The sequence below is a fragment of the Schistocerca serialis genome, chromosome 11 (genome assembly GCF_023864345.2).
Source record: "Schistocerca serialis cubense isolate TAMUIC-IGC-003099 chromosome 11, iqSchSeri2.2, whole genome shotgun sequence".
In the NCBI taxonomy this organism is placed as follows: Eukaryota; Metazoa; Arthropoda; class Insecta; order Orthoptera; family Acrididae; genus Schistocerca; species Schistocerca serialis.
In genome coordinates, this window is record NC_064648.1 from 64,269,676 (window position 1) to 64,292,862 (window position 23,187).

Sequence of the window (23,187 nt, forward strand, 5' to 3'; positions counted from 1 at the left end):
ACTTTCCATAATTAAAGCATGAAATATTTTTCACTGCCTGAAGCTCCCCTATTTGTGATCGAGGTGGTAAGGTCTCCAATCTCTTGCGTTTCCATCACGTTGCTTTGAAATGAAAGAAATTATACGTAAAAAGCGCTGAATTTTACCTAAATTAAATTGGGAACGATAATAAATCCCGAATTAGTTGCACTGTACCATAGGTTTTATTGCAAGATAAAACCGCTGCCACAATGGATGTATGCGTGACGTCGTGTAGCTTCTCTTTCTGACAAATGAACTTCGAAACCCATGCCAGCAGACAGCGTGTGTTGTGCAACGAAGCTATGGGTATGTGATAGTAAACAGTAGAAGGAAACATGGGAAAAAAGAATAGAAATAGTAGCAGCCTAGGGAGGGCTTTAATCAGGGATAGATTTGGCTCTTCCCACAGGAACAGGAAAGGTGCGGACTCGTTGGTAAGTCATTGAGCACTATACATGCCCTCCGTTCATTTTTAACGATTAGAAAGTGAATGATTTTCTTTCGTAGTTGCATACTGCCGAGATCAATGATGGTTATGACTGGGGAAGGCTTAATCTTCAGTCTGTCACAGAAGAGAGTTCGTTTCAAGAATTCCTGTCGACTGCGGAACTTGCTGGAACTGAATTTCAGGTACATTTCACACAATAAACGATTCTTCTTTTAATGCACTCTGTCAGTTTGCTTAGAACCCCAGGCACGTGGTTGAATATACAGGATATTACATTCATATACAGACCCCCTGCTTATTGTGTAGAATTTAGGTGACAGTTATGAAAATACATTTCTAGAGATTAGGTTGTACTGTTCAGACGTGACTTCATTGCAACAATAGTGGCACATGAACAAGGCAGGATTTCTATTACTACAGCTTTTCTGTAAAGACACACACTTAAGAGAATTGATGGCAGGTGTGCCCTAAACATAATCAGTGAATGTCACAGCAATTAAAACATGCAGTTTTTCAAATTAAGGGTAAGGTACAGTGTAATTTTCTAATCAAAAATTTTAAGTGCTAAGTTTGTGGAACAAATATATTGCTACTTCAATTCACGATAAATATTCCAGTGCCAGTTGTTTAAGAGTGGGAGACAGTGGTATGGTTTTATTGACAGGAAGTGCTTGTGATAGAGGGGTTTCATGAGTAAATTTGTGTTCTTAGATAACTGGAAAAAAGTTAAAAGCAAATGGCATGCAATTGCTGGAATTTCAAAATCATAGGATGAAATGCAAATAGAGTTTGAGAAATTGGTGCAGTCTATAATGTTCATCTTCCATAGCAGATTATTCCTGTCATTTCTATTTGTTTCAGTTCACCAATGGTTATATTTTCCCTCTTGTTTGCTAAAAAACTTAAGCAGTAATTGCAGAGTACTACATATATCACCCTCACTATGCAATATAGTCTAGAGGAAAATGCAAATACAGAATGAGAAATGGTTACTGGCAATGTGGCCAGGATCTTACAAGAAAATCAGTTGCAAGCACATTTCCAGTGACACTGTGTCTGTGACATTCAGTGCCCTAATGAATGCCATTGGCAGTAGTGGCCATAACATTGCTTTGGGTATAGTACGATGCAGTCTGTAACCAAAAAGAAATTTTATTATGAGAAAAACTCTGAGCTAAACTCTGGATCACGGCCAGTGGCAGTTTTGCTCTATTGCTAATAGTTTGGCAATGACAGTTAACTGAAGATATACTTGTACTGGAATTGCCCCCTCCACCTTTTTGGGAAAGTCAGTTACTGAGCCGTGAATTTGTATTTCGCATTTTGAAACAGTGTCCTGACACATAAAACCAAACTTCAACAAAACAGAACTTGTAACAAAGGAAATCTAGTGCTGTTCAGTGGGTGCAAACATGTTTTCTTTGGTTTGTACTGACACTGTCATGGTTAGCTGCATAGATGGAGTAATAAATTGTGTGTGTTTGTGTTTAGTAGCTTTTCACGATATGAACTTGACAAGACATGCAATAATGGCTACCATTTTGCCAGTTTGCTGCTCCTCACAACAAAATGAGGGGTGTCACTATTGGTGTCTCAGGAGACATCTTCGGATATAGAGGAATACTCAATATGAGTCATAGGCTTTGACCACTGTCATGGGAACATACAACAAATGCCGTAAATGAGACGATGACTATAACTTTACATTATTGGTAATCTTTTTTTTTTTTCCAAGGTAAGGTACAGGTCAATCTGTCTACATAACCAATCTTTTTTTAGTATCACATTAGTTGGCTTCACGACCTGTCAACTGAGCTGTCACAATCTAGTTTTTTTTTTACAAATTCGATTGCTTTGGCAACTAAGAGTAGAACTGTGAATAAATGCACCCAAAGGAGACTTGACAGCTGTAATTAACATAACATCACCGGCCAAAGCCGACGACTCATACTGAACGCTCCTCTTGATCCGGCATCTTCACTTGTCAGAATCTTAGCATTTTGCAGTGTTAGCAGGGGTCATACTCATATCTATTACTAAGTGACTATCCTGGAACTCGGTACTAGTTGAAGATTGCTTATCTAATGGCTTACAGGGGCAACAAAATTTTGATTTTCAGTATTTTGCATAGTAATTGACTGAATTTAAGCATTCAAAAAGCTCTCATAATCTTCTCAATAAGAGGTGTATTGTTATGTTAAAAGTTTAACACAATAACCCAAGTATTACAGTTAGGAAGAGTGTGTGTGTGTGTGTGTGTGTGTGTGTGTGTGTGTGTGTGTGTTTTGCGCGCTTAGCAACTTCCAACAAACCTCTAAACATAATTTTAAACCTTTCAAAAACTTTTTCTCACATCAGATATTTAAAACATTAAGTCCTCTGTAAAGTAATCAGATGTTTGAAGCTGTTTCATGCCTAGGAATTTCATTCTTTGAAGAATCAGTGGTGTGTTGGTATGCAAGAGAAAAGGTGACAATTGGTACAATGTGTGTTCTTGCCAACTTCTTTTGCCTAACCTGACTTGGGATTTTAAATGTCGTGTTCTGAACTTTGATGGATTTTTGTAATTGTCTTTTTTTGCTCTGTTTTCATCTTGAGACTGATGATATGGCTGATTAAGTTAAACAAATTTGTAGTTCTTTGGGAATCTCTCCATGTTTTTATCTGTTTTTTTGGTGACTTCTGTATTTTTTTTTTAAGGGATGCAATATAGTTGTTGAAATTTGCAGGCAGAAAAGTTGAATATAAAATTTGTGGACCCAAAGGCCACAGTTGGACTTTTGACTGATGAGGAGAAAAGGAAAATAAGAGAGACCCAGGAGAAGAACAAACACTTGGTGGGAATTCCAAGAAGGTAAGTCAGTGGGGAGGTGGTTGTTGCCTATGGCCAATCTAATGGCTTCTCATACCTGCTTTACTGTTGTTTGGCTTGTATGTTTATCTCAGTCCAATAACTTGATTTCTGCAGCTCTCCACACTGGTGTATATGTGCAAGTCACTTTATCTGTTTAGCTACTGCAACCTACACCCATTTGAACCTGCTTACTGAGTTACTGTAGTTTTTTCCTTCTTTCTCTAAAATCCCCCCCCCCCCCCCCTTTCCCCCAAACTTCCTTCCACTACTGACGTAACTGTTCACTGATCCCACAGCATGTAGTCTATTAAATGACACAATCTTTAAGACAAGTTGTGCAAAAAAGTTCACTCATCTCAAATTTGATTTGTTGCCTCTTTATTGTTCATGATCTTCACCATTGTTGTCATAGGAGAATTGTATTTCCAGGTCTATAGCTGGTAGTTTTTTAGAATAGAGATCTCACTGCTGTACTTTGTTTTTATCTTGGTTATTGATATTTCATTCTTTGTGACTGGCTTTGACATTCGTATTCTGAATTGCACATTCTTGTAATTTGTGATGATATTGAACTGGAAGAGGTCTTGTCACTGGTCATGGTTAGGAAAACTAGTCGCATAAAATGAAAACACTGAAAAAGGAGTAGTAGTCTAGCTGTAGATCTATTATTCAGAAAACAGTTGCCGCCTCATTGGTTATCCAATCAACTCAGCTGACCTAAGCATCCTTCTGTTTTGTCACATTTCAAAAGCTTTTATTCTCTTCTTGTCTGAACTGCTCATATGGGTTCAAAATAAATAAATCGCCAGGTCCTGATGGGATTCCAATTCGGTTTTACAGAGAGGACTCTACTGCATTGGCTCCTTACTTAGCTTGCATTTATCGCTAATCTCTTGCCCAACGTAAAGTCCCGAGCAACTGGAAAAAAGCGCGGGTGACACCTGTATATAAGAAGGGTAGTAGGACAGATACTCAAAATTACATACCAATATCCTTAACATCAGTTTGTTGCAGGATTCTCGAACATATTCTCAGTTCGAATACAATGAATTTCCTTAAGACAGAGAAATTGCTGTCCATGCATCAGCGCGGCTTTAGAAAGCATCGCTCCTGCGAAACGCAACTCACCCTTTTTTCACACGATATATTGCAAGCCTTGGATGAAGGGTATCAGACGGATGCCATATTCCTTGACTTCCGGAAAGCGTTTGACTCATTACCTCACTGCAGACTCCTAACTAAGGTACGAGCATATGGGATTAATTCCCAAGTATGTGAGTGGTTCGAAGAAGTCTTCTGGAGTGCCCCAGGGAAGTGTGGTAGGTCCGCTGTTGTTTTCTATCTATGTAAATGATCTTTTGGATAGGGTGGATAGCAATGTGCAGCTGTTTGCTGATGGTGCTGTGGTGTACAGGAAGGTGTCGTCGTTGAGTGACTGTAGGAGGATACAAGATGACTTGGGCAAGATTTGTGATTGGTGTAAAGAATGGCAGCCAACTCTAAATATTAATGTTTGAATACTCCAATAGTAGAGTAGCGCTTGACACAGTCATGCCAATTAAATATTTGGGCGTATCATTGCAGAGCGATATGAAGTGGGACAAGCATGTAATGGCAGTTGTGGGGGAGGTGGATAGTCTTTGGTTCATTGGTAGAATTTTGGGAAGATGTGGTTCATCTGTAAAGGAGACCGCTTATAAAACACTAATATGACCTATTCTCGAGTACTGCTTGAGCGTTTGGGATCCCTATCTGGTCGGATTTGGGGAGGGCATAGAAGCATTTCAGAGGCGGGCTGCTAGATTTGTTACTGGTAGGTTTGGTCATCACGCGAGTGTTACGGAAATGCTTCAGGAACTTGGGTGGGAGTCTCTAGAGGAAAGGAGGCATTCTTTTCGTGAATCGCTACTGAGGAAATTTAGAGAACCAGCATTTGAGGCTGACTACAGTACAATTTTACTGCCGCCAACTTACATTTCGTGGAAAAACCACAAAGATAAGATAAGAGAGATTAGGGCTCGTACAGAGGCATATAGGCAGTCATTTTTCCCTCGTTCTGTTTGGTGTGGAACAGGGAGAGAAGATACTAGTTGTGGTACAAGGTACCCTCCGCCACGCACCATACGGTGGATTGCGGAGTATGTATGTAGATGTAGATTGTCCGCATTTCATTTTCATATAAGCCTGAACTCCAGACAATTACTTCCAGAAAAAGATTTTCCTGCACTTAAACTTATATATGAAGTTTAAAATGCTGTTGCCAATCTGCATTTTATAGACTCTTCACTTTGTTTGTCATTGTCAGTTATTTTCCTGCTGAAATAACAAAACTTATATGCTACTTTCAGTATCTAATTACCTACTCTGATACCCTCTGTGTCACCTGTTTCAATTCAGTGACACACTATTACATTTGTTGATGTATTTGAGAAATCACAAAAAAGAAGTATGAATTAAAGTTCAGGGAGAAGAAGTAAGAACTTTGAGTTTTGCTGATGACATCATAATCCTGTCACCGCAAAGGAATTGGAAGAGCAGTCAAATGGAGTGGACAGTGTCTTGAAAGAAGGATAGAAGATGAACATAAAAGCAAAACAAGGATAATGGAATGTAGTTAAATTAAATCAGGTGGTACTGAGAGAATTAGATTAGGAAACAAGAAACTAAAAGTAGTTGCTGAGGTTTGCTATTTCTGCAGCAAAATAACTAATGATGGCCAAAGTAGAGAGGGTATAAAATTTACACTGGCAATGGGAATAAAAGAAGAGAAATTTATCAACATTGAATGTAGATTTAAGTGCTAGGAAGCCTTTTCTGAAGGGACATGAAACTTGGACGATAAATAGTTTAGACAAGAAAAGATTAGAGGCTTTTGAAATGTGGTGCTACAGAGGAAAGCTGAGATTCCGTGGATAAAGTGTGTAACTAATGACTAGGTTCTAAATAGAATTGGGGCAAAAAGAAATTTGTGACACAACTTGACTAAAAGAAGGGATCGGCTGTTAGGACTTACTCTGAGATATCAAGGGATCAACAACTTAATTGGGGGGGGGGGGGGGGGGTGTTCAAAATTGTAGATGGAGTCCAAGAGATGAATGCAGTAAGCAGATTCAGAATGATATAGGTTGCAATAGTTATTCAAAGATGAAGAGGCTTGCACAAGATAAAGTAACACTGAGAGCTGCATCCAAGCAGTGTTTGGACTGAAGATGACAACAACAATGTTATATAATCTCTTCAAGATGCAACCAAACTGTACAGAGAGCCAACTAAAGTGCACATAAGATGTAGAAAGCTCTTTCACTGCATGGTGCTGCTTGTAACTTCTTCGTTCAGTTGTAGACAATGTGCTGGTAGAATACAGTAGTCAATGAGAACGGCTGAGTCTAATCATTTCTTTCAGTGGAAAATCAAATTGATTACATTTTTTTTAGATGGACAATAGGAAGAAAACTGGATGTGCAGACCGGCTGACCTGTAGTGAAACCTGAGGAAGATGGTACTGGAATGTGACAATTTGGTTGCAAGTTGGCAAAGCTAATGTATTCAACATGAAAATATGGTTGCTGTAAGATAGTGACGTGTACTGTAGCCTGAGATATATGTTTGTCATTGTGATAACCTACTTATATGTCTTATTTCCAGTTTTACCAAAAACTCCTACAGTTTGTTTAAAGTGTAATCCATTAGGAAAAAATGACAGCTAGCTTTATTTATGCACCATGAGAAATTGCAAAAGACCAATCTGACTGACTACCAACAATTGACTCATGATTTATTGTGTTCACGTCCCAGCATTCACTGTCCACACAGTTACCAAATGTCATACGCAGTGGAAGAACTGAGTACACCATTAGTGTACTTTTATCCAAAGTGTGCTCGTTCATGGTATGATGCAAATGTTAGGAACAAATCTCCGTGTAAGTTTGGACACTGCGAATGGGAGAATAGTATGTGGTAACTACTATCTGTTGAATAAGTACCGTATTTACTCGAATCTAAGTCGCACTTTTTTCCGGTTTTTGTAATCCAAAAAACTGCCTGCGGCTTAGAATTGAGTGCAAAGTAAGCAGAAGTTCTGAAATATGTTGATAGGTGCCGCCACAACTAACTTATGCCGTCGAATATATGTAGCACTACACAGGCATGCTTTGCAGGCACAAAGATAAATACTGGCGCAAAAACCTCTGCGTCAGTAAATAAATTAAAAAAAAGGTTGAAGACAAGCATTTTTTCTCCGCCCCGAATTTCGACCACTGCATTTTCATACATTATCCAACGAAGTAAATGCAAATTCCGTATTGTTCATCTTCGAATGTAGCAGCTTTTCAATGTACTACAAAAATCAGACCGGCAAGACTGTTTGCGATGTTTGTCAGTATGGCCAATTCTACGTTCTGAATTTTTTCCTACTTGTTAGAAGAGATGGTTGCTAATAGGAACTTTATGAATTGTGAATCACATGCAGTGTTCTCTTCACCATAAGAATAATACAAATATAAACATTTTGCCATGTATTTTTTCGTGTTTGCTGCTGTCTCATTTAAATCCTGTCTGCCTAATAAACTACGAAGCTAGAGCGATATAACAGCAAACGCGGAAGTATACACATATCATATCATGTTTATATTCATATTATTCTTATGTCTAATAGTGTTAGTGAGAATTGAAGCACAGCAATTGACTAAATTTTTAAATCGAAGATGACTAATTTCTATGTAGAAAGTAATGAACTGAAGAGGCGCCTGCAAAGATTTTCTAACGGAGAAAAATTTTCACTAAACTCTCGTTCAGAACATCTTCTATCATACGCAGTTCATTATTTGGTTCGTGTTGATCATTATCAAAGAAAGCAGCAGTGTAAATAACAACAAATAGCCGTTTCTTGCCATTGTTTCACTACTGAGCCAATTCCTCTCTCTCTTTTTTTTTTTTTTTTTTAATTGTAAGCCGCGGTAGCACGCACAAAAGCAAACCGTACCGCGAGCGGCGAAAGGCCGTAAACGCGCCCTATCAGAATGCGACAAACAATGCATGACACAGTACAGTAATGCATTTTCAGCTTAGAGTGACGTAAACACCTATAACAAAGACAATGGCGTTTATCAGATCAAATGAAAATAAGCAATCAATTCAAACCAGACGAAGCACGTGAAAAAGGAAGGGTACCCGTATAAATACGGATGGAGCACCTGACATAACAGTGGCTACTTGGTAAAGCTTAACTGTTAAGGTTACGACTCGCACAAAACTACTGTAGCTGTATCTTCATCCATTCGACCTCAATTGTGTCTCATGCTACAATGAATCAACTTTGTTTCGATTTGGAGGTGCGGCCTAAAACTTTTCCTCCCCCTTGAATTTCGAGTCTCAAATTTCAGGTGCGGCTTAGGTTCGGGAAAATTTTTTTCCTCGATTTTGAGTCTCATTTTTCAGGTGCGGCTTAGATTCGAGTAAATACGGTATATCTTTATGCACCTACTGCGGAAATATTGTTCCTGACCTAAAGTCTAGATCAGGACCAGTGAGAGTGCTCATAGGTTGACAGTGTATCAGTTCTGCGTAGCCAATGGGACGATTCTTTGACGTAGCCAGTGAGAGATGAGAAGACAGGCAATATATTTCTAGCACCAAAATTGAAACCATTGTCTTGTTTGAAAGAAATATTTTATGATTATGGCGGCCAGTGCTATAAAGTGGACTGATTTAAATGATTTCATTCTGCGTGGCGATGTCATCTGCTAGGGCACGTCTCACAGGTTAATTGCAGGTACATGAAAATGTATCAAATGTGGTGTGAAATGGAGAATGTAGGTGGGTCAATGATATTTTGTGAGAGTCGCACATTTAGTGTATTAAAAACAGGTCCACCTACCTGCTTCCATGATTTAATTAAAAGACATCAATCCACTCACTCAATGTGCTCCCGCAGATCAATTGGTTGGCAACACAGAGCAGAAAAAATATTTCACTGCTCTTTCGAATATGTCATGGGGTGCGATGCTGTCCTTTGTTTGAAGATACTAGCACAATTTAAATAGCTATGACTCGAACAAGGAGTAATTAAATTTATAATCCTCATTTATAGCTGCGTTTCACCCTTTCTTCCGAATGCATCACTTTGAAACACGTCATCGACATTCTGCTCTTTCATTGGTTGCATAAAACAAACAGCTGATGCACCTCCTTTTGTTCCCCTCTTACCCTCAGGGCAAGTGCCGACAATATTCCTGTGCGAAACATGTAAGTACACCACAGGCCCTATGCTAGACGCTTACCTTCTTTCTGTTTCTGATGCATATTGACTTTCCCATTACTTTTTATATATCATTTCAGATGAAATCATTAACATATATAGTGTGGCGCACAAAATGTGTTACCAATTGTTTCTTTCACAATTTACGACACACATTAGATGTCCTGCTGGCATCTCTACAGCAGTACCGGCAGAGCTTGGACAAACAAATGAGTTACGAAATGACGTGTAATTCACGATACTGCTGCTAGGAGACTAATAAGCAGCAATGGCTGACAATGGAAGACTGACAACACAGCAATGATTGGCAATTGTGTTACTTTTTCATGAAACGAAAAGCCTCGTTGTGACTTAGAGGCGTTTTCGACAACAGTTTAATAAACGATGGGTCCCTTGCAAGAAGACCATCCACAGGTTGTACGATAAATTTGTACGGGAAGGAACAGTATTGGAAGCGAAGCGATCTAGGCCTAAGCCTGTTTGTTCGCCGGAGAATATTGAAGCGGTACAAGTTGCTGCACAGAGAAGTCTCAGGAAATCGTGTAGAAAGGCAGCAGTGCAACTGGGAATATCCAGACGCTCCGTTCAACCCATTCTTAAAAGTGACCTCCATATGTACCCGTACAAGATGACCTGTGCACAGAAGCTCACTGAAGAACAGAAGCAGCAGAGACTACTGTTTGCTCAGTGGGCGGAGGATAGGGAAGAAACTCTCAACGACGTTTGGTTTTCAGATGAGGTGCATTTTCATTTGTATGGTGTAATTAACAAACAAAGTGTACGTTTTTGGGCCACTGAAAACCCCCAAGTGCTTCATGAACGACAACATTATGCTCCGAGGATTAGAGCGTGGGCAGCAATTTCCAGTCACGGACTTATTGGACCCTTTTCTTTGAAGAAACTGTGAACAGCGAGTGTTATTTGAGCATGCTTTGCAATAGCTTCATTCCACAGCTTCTTGCTACTGCCTTGCCCTTCAAGACGCAGTGGTTCATGCAAGATGGAGCAAGGCCACATACTGCAAACACTGTGTTGGAGTTTTTACACGAGCATTTCGACATGCGGATCATTTCACTCAGGTTTCCAGGTCGCTTCAATGATGGACAAAACTGGCCCCCAATAGTCCAGACCTCAATCCATGTGACTTTTTTCTTTGGGGGTACCTAAATGAAAAAATTTTCCCTAAATGTCCACAAGATTTAATGGAGCTCAGAAGACTTATTCTTCAAGCTTGCAGTGAAATTACGGAAGACATGTGCCGTAGGGTAATCACTAACTTCAGTGTTCGTTTGAAGGAAGTTAGGAAACGAAATGGTGCACTTATTGAGCATGTGCTGAGTTAGAACAAATCTCCATGGATGGCTCTTCATTGTAGTATATGTTCCTTTCAGATTGTATTGACAATAAAGTTTATATTAAAAAACAAAATGGTAACACATTTCGTGCGCCACCCTGTGTATCAACGGTTTCATCTGAAATATGAATCTCTGTTTTCGTGACAAAATAATATGAATTAATCGCATTGTGTGGATGTCCCTTTCTTCATTTTCTGCGTTTGTTTTACAAGAGTATGTTTTATTGGCATACTGTCCTCTCCGGGATGTGCTCCTCGAGTTTTCTTGCACTCTCCCCGTCGGTTCATGGAATCGATCTATTTTGTAGTCCTAAAGTATCAGTTGCCCTTATGATCTTTTGGTATCTCAGGGTTTCAGGCTGCTACTATCTTTTATGCAGGCAGCTGTGAAACTGCGGGTAAGATGGGATGTGCTTTTACACCTCCTGTCGGTCACGAGTCGGGGACACCGTACATTGCTGGGAACATATAGTGTTTTTACAGTAGAGCTGATAGCCCTCAGCAGAGCCCTCTGTTTTGTTAAACGAGCCTCCGTTGACCGCATTTTAATATTTAGTGACTCATCAAGCAGTCTTCAGGTCGTCGATCAGTGTAGCTCGTGTCACCCTGTTTGTCCCTGCTATTTGTGACCTTCTTACTACCCTTAGCCCTGCTGCCTGCTCAGTTGTCTTTGTCAGGATCCCAAGTCATACGGGTGTCCCAGGGAGTGAACTGGTCGATTGTTTGTCTAGGGGAGTGATTACTCGCATCATCGTTCGCTTTGATAATCCCAGTTCTGGATTTGCGAGTGTAAATAAGACCTGTGCCCACTCGGAGATAGAATGACGTGTGGTGGACTAAGCCCTCTAATAAACTGCTGTGCTGCTCTCTTCCTTCTGTTCCTCTCGGAAGATGTCCACCGCCGTATGCTCCCTCTGCACCATTCCTACTGTGGTACCCTGTAGTTTTATTTTGTGGTTGGGGAGCCTTACAGAAATTAGCTGGTATTCTGGCAGAATGCTCCCTCTTTCTGGCTCCCCGTGCTGAACTTGGTCTTTCAAATTCTTTGCCTCTAATATTGGCAGACGATTTGTAGGAGGTTGCACTAGTCTGTGAAAGTGGTTTTTATTATCAGATATAATGTTTTAACCTACCTTTGGGGTGGGGCGGCTGGGGTTGCACGGCTTCCAACTATTATGGACTGTTCATAAGTGTTACAGATTTATCACCTTAGGTAGGCTTATGGGAAGTTGCTAAAAGGAAATACACATTTTACAATTTGAAGTGTAAAAAAAAAATGGGAAAATGTTCCATTTACATTTTGATAATCATACACTATTAAAATGTTGTATAGATTGTAATGTTTTTATTTACGAAGCCCGTCTACGAATCGTTTCATTTCCGTGGGTTACTGAGATAGGTTATGCTGAGTGATGATGAAAATGTTTTGTTTTGTGTTTGTCAGGCTAAAAAAGAGTAATAAAACTGCTTTTGAACCAACTGACACCACAAGATTAAAGGTATTCATTTGTAAGCTGTCACCGGCCGGGGTGGCTGAGCGGTTCTAGGTGCTACAGTCTGGAACTGCGCGACTGCTATGGTCGCAGGTTCGAACCCTGCCTCGGGCATGGGTTTGTGTGATGTCCTTAGGTTAGTTAGGTTTAGGTAGTTCTAAGTGCTAGGGGACTGATGACCTCAGAAGTTAAGTCACATAGTGCTCAGAGCCATTTGAACCATTTGTAAGCTGTTGCACTTGTTCCATGAAGATAGGTTTTTCTAAAAAGGTGATGTCACTACATGCACAGTTCGTCAATTAATCTGTACATGCCACACTGGCACTATTATAATAATGGCCACCTCCATTAAATTTTTTAAATTGTGCCTGGGGTAAATTAATAAAAACTGATGAAATGTTCCGTAATTTTATGACGATGTTATCTGTGTTGGATGGTTTTATTCATCTTTTTAAAATTCAAAAACCCTTTTTATTACAGTGTTAGCTGCTAAGGAATTTTTTTAGTACTTTGTCAATACTACAAGGTATTTTAGATGCTTTTTTTGTTTCTTCGGTAACTGTTAAGTTTTCATAAAGAGAAGCCTGACACAAAAAATGCAAACTTAAACACTGAAAATTATACGAAAAGAACAGGTACTGTCTTCATGTAGATAAGGCTAACTGGCTAATGATCTCCTTCAGTGCGGATGCACTCACACTGTTACACAGTTATGCCCCAGGGTCAGGTAACAGGATAGGAGAATTAAGATTCTACAACACTCCAACAAATTAGTGACAAAGTCACACAAGTGAGTTAAAAAGATTTTCTTATCTTTGTAACTAGTTGAAGCCTGCAACACTGCATGTAATATAACACAAAGAAGACCCTCAATGGCAAAGTGCAAATAATAGTAGGTAGACATCACAGTACATAGCAAATGCAGTTTACAACAACTGTCTGTTCACTTCTAGGAGTTCAGTAATGACGTTCCCTTTATACAGGGTGTTACAAAAAGGTACGGCCAAACTTTCAGGAAACATTCCTCACACACAAAGAAAGAAAATATGTTATGTGCACATGTGTCCGGAAACACTTACTTTCCATGTTAGAGCTCATTTTATTACTTCTCTTCAAATCACATTAATTGTGGAATGGAAACACACAGCAACAGAACGTACCAGCATGACTTCTAACACTTTGTTACAGGAAATGTTCAAAATGTCCTCCGTTAGCGAGGATACGTGCTTCCACCCTCAGTCGCTTGGAATCCCTGATGCGGTGATGCAGCCCTGGAGAATGGCGTATTGTATCACAGCTGCCCACAGTACGAGCACGAAGAGTCTCTACATTTGGTACCAGAGTTGCGTAGACAAGAGCTTTCAAATGCCCCCATAAATGAAAGTCGAGAGGGTTGAGGTCAGGAGAGCGTGGAGGCCACAGAATTGGTCCACCTCTACCAATCCGTCGGTCACCGAATCTGTTGTTGAGAAGTGTTCGAATACTTCGACTGAAATGTGCAGGAGCTCCATCGTGCATGAACCACATGTTGTGTCGTACTTGTAAAGGCACATGTTCTAGCAGCACAGGTAGAGTATCCCGTATGAAATCGTGATAACGTGCTCCATTGAGCGTAGGTGGAAGAACATGGGGTCCAATCGAGACATCACCAACAATGCCTGCCCAAACATTCACAGAAAATCTGTGTTGATGATGTGATTGCACAATTGCATGCGGATTCTCATCAGCCCACATATGTCGATTGTGAAAATTTACAATTTGATCCATAAAGAGAACAATTGCACTGAAATGAGGATTGACACATTGTTGGATGAACCATTCGCAGAAGTGTACCCGTGGAGGCCAATCAGCTGCCAATAGTGCCTGCACACGCTGTACGCGGTACGGAAACAACTGGTTCTCCTGTGCACTCTCCATACAGTGACATGGTCAACATTACCTTGTACAGCAGCAACTTCTCTGACGCTGACATTAGGGTTATCGTCAACTGCACGAAGAATTGCCTCGTCCATTGCAGGTTTCCTCGTCGTTCTAGGTCTTCCCCAGTCGCGAGTCGTAGGCTGGGATGTTCCGTGCTCCCTAAGACGCCGATCGATTGCTTCGAACGTCTTCCTGTCGGGACACCTTCGTTCTGGAAATCTGTCTCGATACAAACGTACCGCGCCACGGCTATTGCCCCGTGCTAATCCGTACATCAAATGGGCATCTGCCAACTCCGCATTTGTAAACATTGCACTGACTGCAAAACCACGTTCGTGATGAACACTAACCTGTTGATGCTACGTACTGATGTGCTTGATGCTAGTACTGTATAGCAATGAGTCGCATGTCAACACAAGCACCGAAGTCAACATTACCTTCCTTCAATTGGGCCAACTGGCAGTGAATTGCGGAAGTACAGTACGTACTGATGAAACTAAAATGAGCTCTGATATGTAAATTAAGTGTTTCCGGACCCATGTCCACATAACCTCTTCTTTATTTGTGTGTGAGGAATGTTTCCTGAAAGTTTGGCCGTACCTTTTTGTAACACCCTGTATGTCAGCCCTGGACAGTGATCTGTAATGGAGTGGGTGAGAGTGGCTCTTCTATCTACCAAGTAGGCTTCTGTCCGTTGTTGTCCAGTCATTGGCGGGTTGTACTCGGCTGGCAATTGGCCGAGGCAAAGTCGATATACTGGTGGTGCTCGCACAAGTGGCGAGTCTCTGGTGACATTGGCACCTGCTCGCGTGTTTGTGCCTGTGTTTCTTTTTTCCTGACTTCGTCTTGCTCAGACGACACAGCACGGGGCAGCCCCGACAGCATACTGAATTTCCCGACCCTGCCTCCTCGACCACCGCACTCTTTCCTACCGAAACGAACGGAGGGCTTGCCGAGTCAAAAATTTACGAATACGTCACTGAATGCTGGCCCCCTATTTTGACTAGCCTAGACGTGTTATTCTTCTGTCACATCTCAGTGGCCCTGAAGATGGCGTAATGTAGTGCGGAACCTGGTTGCTCAAATATGACAGCAGCTGGAATTTTAGGTGCCTGAAGGTGTTTTGGTTTAAGAGCTGAAGTCCCACAGCCATCTGTACAAAGATGGAGCTACAGAGACTCTTTTCTCTCGATTTACTCTGAATTAATTGATTCTAGATGTGGTTTGCCTCATTTTCTGCTGCACACCATTTCCTGTTTTAGGGTAGTGCTCTGTCGAATAGTGTGTGCCCGTTAATGCCTCGACTATACTGGATCAGGAGTGGGACGAATTCTGTTGTGTGCAGATCCTTGCGGATGCCCACCTGCTGCCTCAACTACTTCTCTCATCTTGTTGTTATTATTGATGGTTCAACCGATGTCCATTACAATTTTAGTGTTCTCAGTTTTACTCCCAACTAGAAAGCAGTCTTTGCTCTTTAATTGTCTTTGCTCTTCACGGGGTCATTGGGAGTCAGATACGGGACGAGGTTTCTCTCGCCACGGGTGAGCTCGGGGTGATCCGTCGTCGGCTCTGAGGTACGTACAGGCCTGACCCGTATACTATACGTCTTTGTAATTTATTTCTCAGCTCTGGCATCTGTTTCACTGGTCCTACATACTTTCATCATCAGACCACATTTTTGGTGGATGTCACTGATTCCAGATCAACTATCTCTGGATTGAGGGTTTGATGACCTTGCTGTTTAGTCTCCTAACCTCCAATCAGCCAACCCTTTATCGGTACACGAGGGGGGACCCAAAAGTAACCAGAATACTAATGCTGCACACCGTGTACTTGTAGTAGCAGGTTGCGCCACCAGGGGGTTGTAGCAGGAGCTCTGCTGAGTCATTCTGCTAAGCGGGTCACCCAACAGTGAGAAGTGTGGTTTCTTTGGCAGTTCTTTGAGTGTACGTACAGTGCAGACGTGACACGAGGAAATGGCTAGTTCTTAGAAACAACGTGCGGTAGTGAAGTTTTGTTTCTTGCTCGGCAATAACGCAGCAGAAACTGTTGCGATGATTCAGCCAGCCTACAAAGACCGTGCTCTTAGCAAAATGCACGTGTAGGAATGGTTTAATAAGGGAGAAATGGTGGTTGAAGATCAGCCCCGTTCCGGTCGACCTTCAGCTGTTCGAAGCGAAGACAACGTCGACAAAACCCATGATCTCGCCAGTGAAGATCGACGCAGGACAATCGACCGACTCGAGAACTTGTCTGGGTTGTCCTGGAGCTCAATTCAGTGCATCTTGACCATCGATTTGGGGATGCGAAGAGTGGCAGCAAAATTTGTGTCGAAGCTTCTTACCGGAGATCATAGGGATCGTCGCGTTCGAGCCTGTCTCGAAATGAAGGATGCGTTCAAAGGTGATCCACATTTTTCCAACAAAATCATTACAGGTGATGAGTCATGGTGCTATAGGTATGATCCAGAAAGTAAACAACAGTCATCACAATGGAAGTCACCTGGCTCACCTCGACCAAAAAAAGCTTAACAAGTAAAATGTTGATCTGTTTTTTTGACATCAAAGCGATCGCGCACTCTGAATTTGTCCCTGAAAACCAGACAATAAACCAACAATTCTATTTGGAGGTTATGAAATGGCTTCGCAGAAGTTTGTCGCGAAAACATCCGGCTTTGTGGGATTCTGGCGTGTGGTTCCTGCATCACGACAACGCTGCCGCGCACACGGCTCTCAGCGTTAGCCAGTTTTTGGCCTCAACGAAGACGATTACTGTGACCCACGCGCCCTGTTTGCCGGATTTAGTACCCTCGGACTTCTTCCTATTCCCGAGGATGAAAAGAGACTTGAGAGGGAAGCATTTTGCAGATGTGGAAGACGTAAAACGCAATGTCACGAAAGTACTAGCAGGTATCAAAGAGGACAAATTTAAAAGGTGCTTTGAACACTGGAATGAATGTTTGGACATGCGTATTAATGCTAATGGTGAGTACTTCGAAGGAGATTAAGGCTGTATTTGAAAACAATAAAGTGTATGCTTTCTAGAAAGAAATTCCGGTTATTTTTGGGTCCCCCTTCGTATGCAGCAGTTTTGCACTGTCTGTGTTGAAATGTTATTGCTGATTTCTTTCCAAAAGCAGAATGTGTGTTGTGGTGACATACTGATCTGTAAAATACCTGAGGTCTAGGTTATAAATGTCTTACGGAAGTCCTTGTAGAATGTAAATACTTTTAGATCAAAGGATACTGCTCACTGAAAAGCAGAAGCATTGAGCTGTTGTCAGGCACACACAAAAGAAAGAAAAATACTAGCTTTCGGATTTCCTTTGATGAACTAGAGTAACACACACACACACACACACACACACACACACACACACACACACACACATAAATACATACACATATTTATTGTTTTTTATGTATGGGGGTTGGAACTTTAATAGTGGCAAATATTTATTTACAGCTCGTGCAAAATAAATGTGTGTTTCAAAGCTTTACTGACCTTCAAAGTAGTCACCTTTAAGCAAAGACTGAGAACGCCATTGTCTGACTGGGATTTGATCCCTGATCTCTAGGTTTGCAGGTGTGTGCTTTACCAGTGTACCACCAGGCCTGACATGTACGAGGGTTATTCCAAAAGTAAGGTCCGGTTATAAAAAAAAAAAATCAAAACTAAAATGTTTTTTCAAAACAATTGTTTTATTTACATTCCTTACATCTTTATCTATTTTTCTACATAACTTCCATACTTATTTAAACATTTGTCACATCGTTCAACAAGCTTTTGAATGCCCATGTTATAGAAATCGGCCGCCTGTGACGATAACCAGTCCTTAACTGCTTCTTTCACTTCATCATCTGTGTCGAAGCGCTTGCCGCCGAGAAACTCCTTTAAGTAACGGAACAGGTGGAAATCAATTGGCGCCAGGTCCGGACTGTAAGGAGGATGGTCCATCTGTTCCCATCCAAATTTCTTGATCAGAGCTTGCGTTTCATTTGCAGTGTGGGGTCTGGCATTGTCATGCAACAACAAGATTCCAGACGACAAAAGACCACGTCGCTTATTCTGGATTGCACGTCGAAGTTTAGTCAGGGTAGCGCAGTAGGCGGCTTTATTAATCGTTGTTCCTCTCTCCATAAAGTCGACTAACAATACTCCACGTCTATCCCAGAACACAGTCGCCATAACCTTACGTGTTGAGATTGTCTGCTTTGCCTCGACCTCGACTGGCGATGACGTGTGACGCCATTGCATTGACTGACGTTTAGACTCTGGAGTGATGAGAGAAACCCGTGTCTCATCCCCTGTGACAACATTGTCTAAAAGACTGTCACCTTCCTTATGATATCGCTCCAAAAAATCAAGAGCAAAAGCCATTCTTTTCATTCGTTGGGGCTCAGTAAGCAGCCTGGGAACCCAACGGGCACACAATTTGTGAAACTTCAAATGTTCAGACACAATTCTGTACAAAGTTGTTCTACTCACATTCGGAAAATGCATGTCTACGTCTGTAATAGTGAATAGGCGATCTTCACGAATATTTTTGTCAACCGCATTGACCAAATCGTCTGAAATCACTGACGGTCGGCCACACCGTGGTTCATCGTGCACATTATCCCGTCCTTCATTAAAAGCTCGCACCCAGTTGCGCACTTTACTGTCGCTCATTATGTCAGGACCGTACACTTCAGTAATCTGCCGACGGATTTCCGCCGCCGAATTGTTTCTTGCAGACAAAAACCGTGTCACTGCCCTTACTTCACAATCGGCGGGCTGATCGATTGTCTTAAACATTGTAAAGTGACACTGTGAACTACACTCAGCAACAGTAACAAAGCGAATGGCGGCGTTTGACGCGCGAGGCTTGCCGGGAGTCGGCGCGCGTGCGTGTTTTGTCATTGGCGCCAAATTTCAATAGTTACGGCGAATCGGACATTACTTTTGGAATAACCCTCGTATACAGGGTGAATCATCTAAAACTGTCATCGCAAATATTACAGAAATGGAAAGTGCAATTGGTGTGTGGTTTTCGCAGACTGGATTGGTTGTCAGGGGCTCGTATTGTTAGCCAGTAAACAGATTGCAATAATATTTAAGAAGTAGATTTTTTGTGCAAATATACATTTTAAAGTGGAACAATGTATGTTGGTATTAACAAACTAAGGAATTTTGGAATGTTTCCACACCGACACTTGTCTGTGCTATTCAGCCTGCATAGTTGCTAGGTTCAATGTTGTTACATCTGCTTACAGTGTGCTTGTGTGTTCTTTTGTGGCGGTGTTCGTAGCGACAAGCAATTCGTTGTAGAAATGGCTTACGAAGTCACCGCCACACTTTTAATAGCGGGCCGACCGGTCCGCTGGAACAGTGAACAGAAAGATGAAACCCCAAACACTCTGATTAAATAAAAGTCGGTACTTATCTTTATTGATGAAGATACAGAAACACAGTAGTGAACTCCGTGTCTACAGAAATCTGTCTAGTTCGAGTCGGAGCGGCTAGGTCAGCGTCGGCTGACGACAGACAACAACTCTGCTGCGATGAACACACAACTGACTAGCAAGTACACAATTCGGTGGCGAGTATACAACTGAGCGGCGAATCCAGAACTGTCCTAGCGCTCGCGACTCCAGCACTTAAGAAGCCAGAAGCCAGCGGTGGCGCGCGCAGACTTGCGGCGATTTCCTGTATCGCTGGCGCTGCTTATGCGGACGGCGTCCGGACTTTGATGCTGCCAACCTTTTGGCAGCGGGCTCGGGTGGCATTACTGGATAGGATATAACATGTTCCTTGAGAGCATTGCAACTCACTAGTCAGTTAGCGTGTGACAGTCTGAGCTGTCGGTCGTGAATGGACAATAGGATTTACCGATGCAGAAAAGGCAGACATGCTCGTGATGTGTGGAGAGTGTAGGAAGAATGCAGTTGATTCTTGTATGGTGTATGCAGAAAGACATCCCAGTAGACATCAATTGTCTTGGCAGTTACTTATCCACTTTTTCAACCAGATACATGAAAATGGTAGTGTATCATCTAGCCAATATAACAGAAGGAAACAAGTGATGACAGAAGAGGGGAAAATTAATGCTGTCGGTGCTGTTGCAGTTGATACACACAGTAGCTCGTATGCAATTGCACGAGAAAGTGGCACGAGTCAGGCGAGTGACCTACACATTCTCTGCTGACATAGATTCCGTCTCTATCACATCTCTCTCCATCGAGAGCTGCACGGAAACGATTATGAGAATTGTGTTAACTTCTTACGTGGGCATTAAGACAGAATACGTCAGGTGTATCGTGTGTCTTGTTTAGTGGTGAAGCCACAGTTAGTAATTGTGGACAGGTAAACTGCTGAAACGTGCAATATTGGTCTGTTGAAAATCCCCATTTGCTTTGTCAGATGAAATGTCAGCATCTGTTGAGTATAAACGTGTGGTGTGGGATAGTGAACCATCCAGTCACAGGCCTGTTTTTCATAGAAGCAACACTGAATGCCTGTATCGCGGCCTCCTAACAGGTCATCTTCCGTAGGTGCTAGAAGACATTTCTCTGCAGACTAGGAGAATCCTGTGGTATCAGTGGGATGACTGTCCAGCCCATAATGCACGAAGTACTAAAGCACGTCTTCACGAATTGTTTTCAAATCGTCGGATTGGACACACTCGACCTGTACCTCGGGTGGCCCATTTCCCATACTTGATGCCTGTAGACCTTTTACTGTGAGGAAAGCTCAAGATACTGTCTGCAAGGACATACTGTGAGGGTTCATTTATATCTTAAGTTAACTCACTGTGAACTTCAGCTTGAAATAGTCTGTGAACCCCCGACTTCTTAAATATTCTTCTTATCTGCAGAGTAACTTAGTTTTCACTAAAAACCCAGGACTTGGTAAATTCGATCCTTTAAGCCTTTTATTGCACCTTTAAATACAATACATATTAGATGATAAGTATCTTGTTACAGGAGACATTCCAGCTAATGAATAACGAACATTTTTTTCAATACGTACATACGAGGGTAAGTCAAATATTGTCCACATAGTAGTTATTAAATTTTTTTGTAATCAAATAGGAAACTTACAAGAACATCATTTTTCGACATAGTCTCCTTGCGTTTCAACGCACTTGGTCCATTGTTGTATGAGCTTCTTGATGCCCTCATAAAAGAAGGTTCTCGGTGGAGCTGCGAGCCAGGAATGCACTGCTTCTTTCACTGCTACATCCGAGGCAAATTGACGGCCCCTTAATGCCTGTTTGAGTGGACCAAACAAGTGATAGTCATAAGGGGCGTGTACAGGACTATATGGAGCATGATCCAGTACTTCAAATTTGAGTTTCTGGAGCGTTTCAGCAGTGTGGGCAGCTGTATGCGGACAGGCATTGTCGTGCAACAACACAACACCTTTTGACAGCAATCCTCATTGTTTGCTTCGAATTGCAGGCTGTAGCCTGGCAGTAAGCATCTCACTGCCGTGTACACTGTTTATTGTTGTGCACCTTTCCCCGTAATGTTCCAGTACTGGACCTTGTGCATCCCAAAAAAATGTAAGCATCAGTTTTCAGACAGTTGGGTCCTGAACTTTTCCTTGCGTGGCGAATTTGGATGTTTCCATTCCGTACTCTGCTGTTTACACTCCAGCTCATAATGATGGATCCGTGTTTAGTCACCAGTAATGATCCTGTCTAAGACATTGTCCCCTTCGTTATCATAGCGATCCAAATGTTTTTTGCAGATATCCAAGCGTGTTGTTTAGGTAACTGTGTGAGTTGTTATGGGACCCTTCTTGCACAAACTTTATGAAATCCAAATCTGTTGTGTATGATTTCGTAGGCAGAACCGTGACTAATTTACAGACGATGTGTCACTTTGTCAATAGTTAATTGTCTGTCTAAGAGAATCATTTTACGTGAATGGCCAATGGTTTCTTCATTTGTGGCTGTAAATGGTCGTCCGGCTCCTTCATCGTGCGTGACCCTTGTGTGACCATTTTAGAATTTTTGTGGCAAAACACTGTTCCCGTACTGTACCGAAAGTCTTCAGTGAATTTTGGCCCCTGATATGCTTTCCGACCACAAAAAATGGATCACTGAACGTTGCTCTTCTTTGGTGCAAATAGACAGCAGAGCAGCTACGATTAACAGCACGGCAGCGATAACAAAACTAACCTAGCAGCTTGAAAAATTGCAAAGAGATAAGAACAAATAAACAAAGCATGCGTCATCAACGTAAAATGACAGTACTACCAAAATAAACAAAAATATAACTAAATTGCGGATAATAATTGACTTACTCTCGTATATACATTATTGATATAAACTTCTGCTCAATTGTATTCTGACAGCGAGGCTGGTGCAGAAGACTTTTTGCTGCCTTTGAGTACTATGCCCGTTAAGACTCAAAGGACGTCTTCAACTGTCTTGACGTGGCACAGAGACCAGGCAGGATAATTCATACAAATAATAAAATACACAAAACAGGACTCATCCCCTAATAAATCTTCTTACATAATAATAGTTTGGACAAGAAGATAATAGAAGCTTTCAAAATGTGATGCTACAGAAGAATGCTGAAGATTAGATGAGTAGATCACATAACTAATGAGGAGGTATTGAATAGAATTGGAAAGAAGAGGAGTTTGTGGTACAGCTTGACTAGAAGAAGGGATCGGTTGATAGGACATGTTCTGAGGCATCAAGGGATCACCAGTTTAGTATTGGAGGGCAGCGTGGAAGGTAAAAATCGTAGATGGAGACTGAGAGATGAATACAGTAAGCAGATTCAGAAGGATGTAGACTGCAGTAGGTACTGGGAGATGAAGAAGCTTGCACAGGATAGA

At 41.6% G+C, this 23,187-nt stretch overlaps 1 protein-coding gene across 2 annotated transcripts in view; it reads left to right on the forward strand.

Moving 5' to 3' along the window:
- The first annotated feature begins 254 nt into the window (after nucleotides 1–254).
- Nucleotides 255–23,187, forward strand: part of LOC126426802 (large subunit GTPase 1 homolog) — a 193,865-nt gene continuing 170,932 nt past the window's right edge. For both annotated transcript variants that reach the window (XM_050088804.1, XM_050088805.1), the window contains exons 1-3: nucleotides 255–455; nucleotides 529–651; nucleotides 3,199–3,323. In XM_050088804.1, coding sequence (XP_049944761.1) covers nucleotides 357–455; nucleotides 529–651; nucleotides 3,199–3,323 — 347 coding nt within the window. In that variant the 5' untranslated portion in view covers nucleotides 255–356. The remainder of the gene's footprint in view (nucleotides 456–528; nucleotides 652–3,198; nucleotides 3,324–23,187) is intronic.